At 59.6% G+C, this 10,037-nt stretch overlaps 1 protein-coding gene across 1 annotated transcript in view; it reads right to left on the reverse strand.

Annotated features, from left to right (window-relative positions):
• POLR2L (polymerase (RNA) II (DNA directed) polypeptide L, 7.6kDa) overlaps positions 1-362 on the reverse strand; it is an 8,006-nt gene extending 7,644 nt beyond the window's left edge. The window contains exon 1 of the mRNA XM_006893205.1: positions 268-362. Within this exon, the coding sequence (XP_006893267.1) occupies positions 268-362 (95 nt within the window). The remainder of the gene's footprint in view (positions 1-267) is intronic.
• Between the last annotated feature and the right edge of the window lie 9,675 nt (positions 363-10,037).

Below are 10,037 nucleotides of genomic sequence, written 5' to 3' on the forward strand. Positions count from 1 at the left end.
CGGGACGTCACCCCGCGGGCCCCGCTGTCACCCCCGCCGTCCGGGCTGTCACCCCCGCCGTCCGGGACGTCACCCCGCGGGCTCCGCCATCACCACCGCCGTCAGCCCGGGGGCCCCGCCGTCCAGGTAGTCACCTCCGAGGTCCCGGCTGTCACCCCGCCATCCAGGCAGTCACCCCCGCCGTCCGGGACGTCACCCCGCGGGCCCCGCTGTCACCCCGCAGGCCGCGTCCCCACGCACCCAGCACGCTCCGCACTCCGGCCTTACCCCTCGGTGTACTCAGCTTGCAGCAGCCCCAGGTAGGCTTCCCACTTGTTGCCCACGATCTTCCCGCAGGTGAAGCAGCGCACGGGGATGATCATGGCTGCAGCTCGACAGGCACGTCCGAACAACACGCCGACTCCACCGTTTCTGGAGCCGCTTCCGCCCCGGGCCTTTAAGAGCGCATCCCCGCCCGCGGGCGCGACCATCCGCGGGGGGGTGGGGGGGAACGCTCCGCCCCACGCTCGGGCGCGACCATCCGCGGGGGGGACGCTCCGCCCCACGCTCCGCCCATGGCCCCGCCGCCGGCCCGACCGCGGCGCGATCCGCCCCTCTGAGTACAGTGTCCGCTCGGCGGTGCTCCCTGGGGTCCGTGCGGGCCGCGGCCGGGCAGCGGGTGCACCCCCACCAGCGGCTATGGTACGTCCCACCGCGACGGCGGCCGAGGAGGGCCTGAAGGTTCGGCAGCGCGGTTCGCGTTTCTCGTGCCCGCATGACTGACAGCGCGCGGCCGGAGCCACGAGCCTGAGTAGCGGCTGCGCGCAGGTACCGCTCTTCCCCCGCCCCCCCCCCCCCCCCCCCCGGGAAGTGTCTCCCGGGTCCCACCGCCCGTAGAGCTCTCAGCCGGGCCAGGCTGCGGCTCGAGTGTGGGTGTCGTGCCGGTCTGGGCGCGCGAGTTCGAGTCCCGAGCGCGGAGCCCTAGTTGCGCTGCAGCAACAAGTGTGCAGTCGGGAGGAGGCACTGCGATCCCTGCCGGCCGAGCGGTCACAGCCCAGGCCGAGGGGGACTGCTTGGGCCGAGGGGGGCAATCAGCACTGAAGGGGGCTGCGCAGACCGGGTGGGCTGTCCGGATGGAAGGGGGGCAGGGCGGACTGCGGGAGGAGGCTGTTCGGGCTGGGGGGACTGTCCGGACCGAGGGGTTCTGCGCGGATGGAAGTGGGGGGCTGCCCGGACGGAAGGGGTCTGCTCAGACCAAGAGGGGCTGCGCGGACTGAAGTAGAGGACTGTGTGGGCCGAGGAGGGCTGTGCTGACCAAGGGGGGCTGTTCGGGCCGAGAGGGGACTGCCTGGAAGGAAGAGTCTGCTCGGACCGCGAGGAGCTGTGCGGACCGAGGGGGGGACTGCCTGGGCCGAGGGGGCCTGCGTGGACTGAGGGGGACTGTCAGCACTGAAGGGGGCTGTGTGCACTGGGAGAGGGGCCTGTGCAGACCGAAGGGGACTGTTCAGGCTGTAGGAAGCCGTTTGGGCCGAGGGGGGACTGCCTGTGGTCTGCTCAGACCGAGGAGGGCTGCCCAGGCCCAGGAGGGCTGCCTGGATGGAGGGGTGCTACCTGAGTCGAGAGAAGCCTCCGGAGAGGGCCAGGGCGGAGTTACCCTCCCCTTCCTTGTCCAGATACCCCTTCTGCTGGGTTTGGAGTTTCAGATCCTTGCCTTAGGATTGCTTCTCTGGCGCTGACCTCCCTGGACAGCACTTGAGATTCGTAATGACCCCGTCAGGATGTCACTGTCACCTGCATCCGCTGATGGCTGAGGGGCGAGATGGAGTAGCTGCCTGCCTCCTGGGAGTGCTGGTCACAGGGTCAGCTGGCCTCAGACCCTCGGCCAGCAGCCTCATAGATGTACTTCAATTTTAGTACTCACACACCCCCACCCACCCCACCCCAGGAAAAAAGACTGAGAGACTAGGTGCTGGAGGGCCTGAAGCCTCTGGCCAGGCTGCAGTGTGACTGTCATTTGAAAGCAGGGGCCACCGCAGCGCTCCGCTGAAGACCAGGGCGGGAATGGATGGGTGGCTGGTCTGTGAGGCGTTCAGGAAGCCTGCCCTTCCAGTGGAGCCTTGGAGAACACAAAACTTTGGCAAGGGGAGTGAGAGGTCCAGGAGGCTGGTGCCTACACAGGAGCCTGGAGGTGCTGGGAGCCACTGAGGACTGAAAGGCTGGTGTCTGAGAATGAGGGCGGCTGTCCAGGAGAGGTGGAGAGGTAACCTATGGGGTGTGAGATGGTGGGCCAGGCAAAGTGGGACCTATGACAGGCCGCCAGCTGGCTCCGAGTGGGTCCTCGGCCCCAGACAGATACCAGCGCTTCTCTGGCTGTGTGGGCCCCAGCCATGCGAGCCGGGCTGCACTCTGGCTTAGGTCGGGTCCTGGGAAAGGATGGCGTCCCCTGCATTCTGGGTGGGACTAGCCAGGGCTGCATCTGGCTGTGTGCCTAACCCTCTCTCTCCTGGGCTCTGGGCAGCTTCTCCAGGGTTTGTCAGCCCTGCTCTGGCCACGTGCAGAGCCACGAGCAGGGTCCACTTCCCTTCCGGGTCCCTCCCCCAGGCTGGCTGGAGGCACATCCTGTCCCCTGCAGAAGGGACAGTATCCTAGGGTCAGACCCAGGCTCAGCTGCAAAGGTTGCTGGCGGCCCGTGCAGGAGGCCCAGAGGTAAGTCTGGACCTGAGCAGTGTGGACCCTAGCTGGGCAGGGCCAGGAGGCTTCCTGGAGGAGGGGCCCACGGCTTGTCCCGCCCCAGCTCCGCCTCGACCCTTGTTTACTTGAGAGAACAGCCTCCTGGCCTGAACCAAGCTGACATTCCTGGAATTCCTGGAGCTGGGAGTCTGTGCACAGATTCCAGGGTGGAGATCAAGATGGAGGCCAAACCTCCCCTCATGCGTGTGCCCTCCATGGGTGCCCCCCCACGCGTATGCCTGAGCTCTCCGACACGCGTTTGCATGGAGCCCCCCCAACGTGTGCTTGCCCATCGCTATTTGCCATGTGGCAGGCTAGCCTGGTGTGGGGGAAGGGACACACCGGGCAGTGGGATCTGGAATCTGGCCTTGGCATGGTGTGTCTTCCTGTGTGAGGAGAAGAGGCTGGGTGGGTGGCAGGAGTTGGGGCGTGGAGCCCTGGCCAAGTGGGGGCTCTGCTAGCCTGCCAGGAAAGGACCGCTGTATCACCAGACAGGACTGACGCTCAGGTTCTGAAGAGGGCTCTGCCGCAGGGGCGAAGCTTCCCCATGGTCTGGAGTCTGTAGGCTGCCTTTCCTGGCAGAGATGGGTCACATCAGGGCAGGAGACAAGAGGAAGTTAGAAACGGAAGGGTTGCAAATCTGTCCTTCCCTAGAAGCAGGCTGTCTTTGGGATAGCGCGAGGGCGAGCCTGGGTGGGGCAGGAGACTGGGAGTTCATCCTCCTGCCTCGTGGGCACCTCCTAGCTTCAGTCTTTCCAGATGTAAACCTGGCAGAGTCCTTAGGAGCCTCCTGCTGGGAGGGTGCCCAGATCCCCTAGGCCTTCACTTGTGGGCTTGTGGTGGGAGCAGGAGGCAGGGGGACTCCCTCAGCCTGGGCCCCTCCCTGGGAACCCCCAGTCTCTCCACACCCTGCCTTCTGTCTCTCCTGGTAGTGTGGGGACCACATGTGTGTTCATGGACATCCATGCTCTCTTGGACAGGCACCCACCCCAGGCCTAGACAGGGTCCAGCAGAGACACCACTAATCCTGCGTACAGCCAGACGTGTCCCCCCATGGCACACATCCACACCTGGGGGAGAAGCTGGGAGTGATAGGCCTCTTCTAGTGGTGCTTTAGACGTGCCTGGCTGATGGCATTTGGAAATGTCACGGTGTACCAGAGCACTGCGGAGCCCGAGGCCCTGCGCTGAGGAGGAGGAAGAGGCCCACCCTGGGGTCTGGGGGTGTGGAGTGGGAGGGCGGGGACCTGAGTTGGACAGCCCCATGCTGGGCAGTGGGCAGGCAGTCCTCAAGGTCCCCAGTGGAGAAATACCTGCAGGGGTGGTTGAGCTGCCTGGAAAGCTCCCTCTTGGTGGTATCTCCTGGAGGGGTGGGCCCCTAGAGTTCCTGGGCATTCCCATGGGAGGAGACAGCCCTGCTTCCCTAGGGGCCAGCCTGGAGGCCGGGGTCCTAGTGTTACCCCTCCCCCTGGAGGGGCGGGTGGGGGGGTGTGTCCCGATTCAAGTCCAGTCACACCGTTCACTGCGCCTGCGCACAGCCCTTGGCCAGTCCCAAAGTTCAGGAGGGGCGGGGGGGGGGGCGGGGTCGTGGGGATCACCAGCAGTCAGGCAGCTATGCAGGCCTGTTTGTGTTGGCTGGTTCCTAGCTGCCTTCTCAAAACTGCCTCAGAGCCTGGGGCCTGGGGGCCAGGCCGCTCCTGCCTGGGCAGCTAGCTAGCTGCCTGCCGCCTCCGGTAAGCTGGGGACTAGGACTCAACTGCTGGGCCGAGAGGGTGGGCTCTGTTGACCGCTGGCCCGCTTCTGGCCTTTGGTGAGTTGTTTCAGCATTTGGGGCAGGCCCTCTCAGCGTCTGTCCGTTGACTGGCCAGGTGGGTGCCCAGGTGGTGGGTGCCCAGGTGGTAAGTACCCAGTGGAGTCTTTGGCAGAGCTGTGTGCCTGTCTGGGTACCATACTGGCCACGTTCCTAGCAGCCACTGTATTCAGATGTCAGGGCAGTAGACATACTGGTCCACTGTGGGGAGGGGATCTCCCAGGGAGCAGGAAGACCACTGAGAGCAGAGCCAGCTAGGACCTGTCCGTCCTGAGGTAGATGTGGGTGCCCACGGCCAGTGCCTGCAGGAGGATGGGTGGGCCCGGACTGTTAGGCGGGGAGGAGCAGCCTCTGATGAACTTGGTCCTAGGCTAGTCTCATGGTGACTTAGAAGGCCAGGGCCTGGCCTGTGACTATCGCTGATATCAACCCCTGGGGGCTCTGTGCTGGCCCCTGCCCAAGGGCAGACCATACATGGGTGCATTTAGGTCAGGCAAGACCAAGGAGACCCCTATCTACTGACTGCAGGACTGGACAGACCTACCCTTTAGTACAGGGGTGGCACCTGGGAAACCTTTACCTGTGGGTGGCAGGTACCTGCTGGGGTGCCGGTGGGGGGTGGGAAGTATGACACTATCAGGATTTTAGCATCTGAAGAATGGTTTGGGCCCCTAGATCCCAGGATGAGGGTGAGAGGTTACTTCTGGATAAGGCAGGAGGGGGGGAGCCTCCATCCCCATCTCACCACATCCTGATGCCTTTGACCCTTCATCCCCCCAGAACCCTCTACAGATGAGGGTCCCAGGCCTCTGGGTCCCAGTGTCCTCACTATGCTGCATACTGTTGTGACACTGAAGTCTGGGGAAGGTGACCCTCCCTGGCTACCCCACAGTGACCTCCCATATCCCAGGTTGGAGTGGATGGGACTTGGGGTGGACCCCCTTCCAGCTTTGCAAGGAGGGCCTTTTCTGAGGGTGGGTGGTGCAGAGGGCAGGGCCAGGCCTTGGTGTGTACCTGAGTGGACCTGGACCCTTGCCACCCTGGTTGCAGAGTAGACATTCCCCTGAATGAGTCCATGAGGGGTAAGAGGGCCCCTTGTTCTAAGGCTCAGAGTCACAGTTAGGCTTCATCTAGGAGGGGGACAGCAGCCTGTCCCAGAGCCCCCAGTCAGTGGGAGGGCTGGGGTACCAGGATGGACCTGAGAGTGTGTGTGTGTCTCTCTTATTTCCACGTCTGTGTGAATACACGTGGCACGTGTTGTATGCCATGTTTTCACATCTCCTGTGTGTTCTGTCTCTGCATGTGAATCCGTGTCTATGTGTTACGTTTGCACATCTGCCATAAACTGTGGCTGACATTGAGAAGAGTGGGAATCCCCGAACACTTAACTGTGCTCATGCAAAACCTATACCTACACCAAGAAACTGTTGTGTGAACAGAGCAAAGGAGCGTGCATGGTTTAAAATCAGGAAAGGTGGGCTTCAGGATTGTATTCTTTGTCCGTATCTATTCAGTGTGTGTGCTGAGCAAATTGAGAAGCTGGACTCTGTGAAGAGGAATGTGGGTGGCATCAGGATCAGAGGAAGACTCAGCAGCACCCTGTGTTACGCAGACGACACAGCTTCTCTGGCTGAAAGTGAGGAGAACTTGAAGCACTTGCTGCAGATCAAAGACTACAGCCTTCAGTGTGGATTACATCTCAACGTCATGACAAGTGGAGAAAAGATTGAAACTCTCAACCACTTCATCCTACTTGGATCCACAGTCAACATCCTTGTTACCAGCATTCAGGAGATAAGGAGACAAATTGCATTGGGAACGTCAGCAGTCAGGAACCTTTCCAGAGTACTAAAAGGTGATGATATCAACTCAAGACTTAAGGTCCGCTTGACTCAGGGCATGGTCTTTTCAGTCATTGGGCAGAAAGCAGAGAGAACCAGAGGAATGTCTATCTGTGTTTCATTGACTATGCAAAGGCATTTGACTTTGTGGATCACAACAAATTGTGACTAACCTTGAGAAGAATGGGAATCCCAGAACACTTGATTGTGCTTATGCAAAATGTGTATTTAGACTATGAAGCAGTCCTCAGAACAGAGCAAGGAAACACTGCATGGTTCAAAATCAGGAAAGGAGTGTGTCAGAGAAGCATCCTGTCTCCATACCTTTTCAGTCTATATGCAAAACAGATTATTCAGGTCGCTGGACTTTAGGAGGAGTGAGTTGGCATCAGGATTGGAGGAAGACTCATCAACAAACCTACGTTATGCAGATGACACAACCTTGCTTGCTGAAACTGAAGAGGACCTGAAGCACTTGCTGCAGAAGGTCAAGGACTGTATTTTCAATATGCATTGAAGCTCAACATCTGGAAAAAGATTCTCACCACTGGGCGGATTAGCAGCGCCATGATGGATGAAGAGATTGAGGCTGTTAATAATTACAGCTTGCTCAGCTCCACAATCAACACCCTTGGCACCAGCAGTCAGGAAATTAAGATGAATTGCATTGGGAAAATCTGCTTTCAGGAACTTCTCCAAAGTACTGAGAAGCAACAATGTCAGTGTAGAGACTAAAATGCTGCCTGATTCAGTCTGTGGTCTTTGCAGTTACTTGCTATGCATCAGAGAACTGGACAATGACTGAGGCTGACAGAAGAATCGATGCCTTCGAGTTGTGGTGCTAGAGAAGTCTTGGACATACTGTAGACCACCAAGAAAACAAATAGGTCTGTCTTGGAGAGGGCGAAACCAAGCGTCTCCTTGGAGGCCAGGATTTTGAAGCTCTACTTCACATACTTTGGACACGTGGCCAGGAGAGACTGGTCCTTGGAGAAGGACATCATGCTTGGAAGGGTGGAGGGACAGCACAGGAGAGGAAGACCCCAGATGAGATGGATTGATACAATAACTGGGGCATTGGGGGTAGGTATGTTAGAGTCAGTAAGATTGTCTCTGGACAAAGCAGGATTCAGAGCTGTTCGACATAGGGTCGCTATGAGTCACAGGGGACTTGACACATAACAAAAACAACAGCAGCTACGCATTTGAGCACTGGACAGTGAATAAGGATGACAGAAGAATTGATGCTTTTGAGCTGTGGTATTGGAGAAGAGCACTGAACACCCCATGGACGGCCAGGAGAACAGACAGGTAGGTAAGTTTTGGGCAAGGTGCAGCCAGAGTGCTCATTGGAGACAGGGATGGTGCAGCTACATCTCATCCTTTGGCCACTTTGCTAGGAAAGGCTGTTCCTGGGAGAGGGACACCATGCTTGGAAAGGTGGAGTGTCAGCAAAAGAGAAGAACACCCTCAACCAGATGAATTGGTGCAATGACTGCAGCAGTGGGGTCTTGTGTGTCAGAGATTGTGAGGCTGGTACAGAGTAGAGGACAGTGTTTAAGTCTGTCGTTCACAGAGACACTATGAATCATACTTGACAGCACCGAACAGCAGCACAACACCAACGTGTGCTCTGTGCATGTGAAACACCTGTGTGTTGTGTTTGGACGCCTCGCGTCTGCATGTGTCTGTGAGCACGTCTGCACACGTGTGCTGAGTCCTGTCTCTCTGTGGACACACATGTTCTCACGTGTGCTGAGTCCTCTCTGTGTGGACATGTGTGTACTCAGTGTGCTGTGTGTGCACTTCTTTACCTGTGGAGGCCTGTGCTCCCACCTGGCCACCTCAGGTGAGTGGAAGTCGGGGATGGGGGGGAGTCTCCTGGCTCATCTAGTCCAGGAAGCTTTATGTGAGGCCCCATTCTGCCTGCTTTCTTCCCCAGTGTTCCCAGCTGCCTTGGAGCTCACTGCCCTCATCCACCCACTGACCTTTAAGGGCTTGTCCTCCAGTCCAGCCTGAACTCGTTCTTGCAGAGCACAGGTATGTATGTCTGCTGTCAGCTGGCCAGGGGGGATGGGAGCTAGCAAGCCTGGCCACCACGGTGTTACTGGGCCATGCTTTTTAGAGAGCCAGACTCCTGTGTCGGAGGATCTGCTCAGAATCCAGTCCTTCGTGCCACAGCCATCTGGCACCTCACTCCAGCCCTGCTCCGACCACATTTGTCCCGCCCCAGTGGCCTGCTCCGCCCTTGCCATGGGACTTCTGCCTGCAGCCCATGCCTGGCCAGCGATCTGCTTCTGTTATGCTTGGTTGGCTTGTCCAGCTTCGCCTCATTTGGGTGCATGTGCTCACGTGGGGACAGAGGAGGTATTTGTAGATGGGAGAGCAAGGAGTAGGGTGTGTATGCTGGGCTTGGTCTTTCTCCTGGGGTCTCAAGACGTGTTAAGCCATCCAGGGAAGGACAGGGCAGAGGGACTGTGGGGACCAAGAAGCTGCTTTTCTGGAGACTCACACACCCCATTCAGGGGCCATGCTTCTCAGGGAGGGGCCCCTGCCCGCTAGGTGGGCTGCAGTTCTCCACAGAACCCACTGGAGGGCAGCAAATGGCCAGTGAGTTTGGTCCTGGGGTGGAGGGGAGCGGAGGCACCTCATCATCGGGACCCAGGGTTCCTGCTGCACCTATAGCTCCCCTCCACCTTTCCCAGAGGTGCCGCCTCCTGTATGCACACCCAGTGGCCTCCGAGCCAGTGGTCACTTCCTCTCCCCATCCCCCCCTTTTCTTTTTTCTTTCTTCTCCTCCTCCTTCCTCCTCCTCCCCTGCCCCTCCAGTCCCCTGCTCTCAGGGACCCTGAGTAATCCTTCACTCTTTAGACTGTACCCCGGGGAGGACCCTCCCTGTTGTCTGCTGTAGCTCTGTCCAGCATCCAGGCCAGGTGCGAACCAGCATGTGGGTCAGTGCTGTCAGACCTCAGCGCAAGAGGCCTCATCTGGGTATGCAGGTTAGCAGGGGCCTAGTTCAGAAATGACTCAGAGTTCAGGATGCTAAGTGCCCTGACCACTCCACAACTCAGCCCTGCTTGTAACTGGACCACCTCGGTCATTCTTTCAGCCTCAGCCTCCAGCCCTTCCCAACACTGTCCCCGCTGGGCTGGGTGCCCCACGCTCAGTGTGTCCTAGGCATCTCTGGGAGCTGTTGCTGGAGCTGCGGTTGAGATGGGGGGATGGTTGGAGAGGTTGGGGACGGTTAGAGAGCCAGCACGGGTTGGGGGTGGGGGAGCATCCCGGGTCTTCATTGCCTGGGGCCTGAGACCTGGCTGGGCCTGGAGGCCTCCTTGCTGGAGGTCTGGGATAGGATCCACCACTGGAGCCACCTCAGGTGCCCATTGCACAGCAGCGGGTCAGCCCGCGTGAACCCCCATTCTCCTGCCTTTTGTATGGTCCCGTTGGCGCAGCCCCCGGGAGCCAACTCAGGAACGTCAGCTCTCGGGGAAGTGCTGCCCGGCCTCAGGCCCCGGCACCCAGACCTCCATCTGCCAGTCGTGGGCATTTGCCCACGATGACCGGGAGAGCGGGCTGTTGGGGGGCTCTGGCAGCGGGGCGGGGCGCGCTGTTCCGCCAGGGATTGGCCGGCCGCGGGCGGCTGGGTCGGGTTTGCTGCGCGGTGGCCGGGGAGGGGTC

This window comes from Elephantulus edwardii, unplaced genomic scaffold (genome assembly GCF_000299155.1).
Source record: "Elephantulus edwardii isolate Elephantulus edwardi_28Jun2011 unplaced genomic scaffold, EleEdw1.0 scaffold00126, whole genome shotgun sequence".
NCBI lineage: Eukaryota > Metazoa > Chordata > Mammalia > Macroscelidea > Macroscelididae > Elephantulus > Elephantulus edwardii.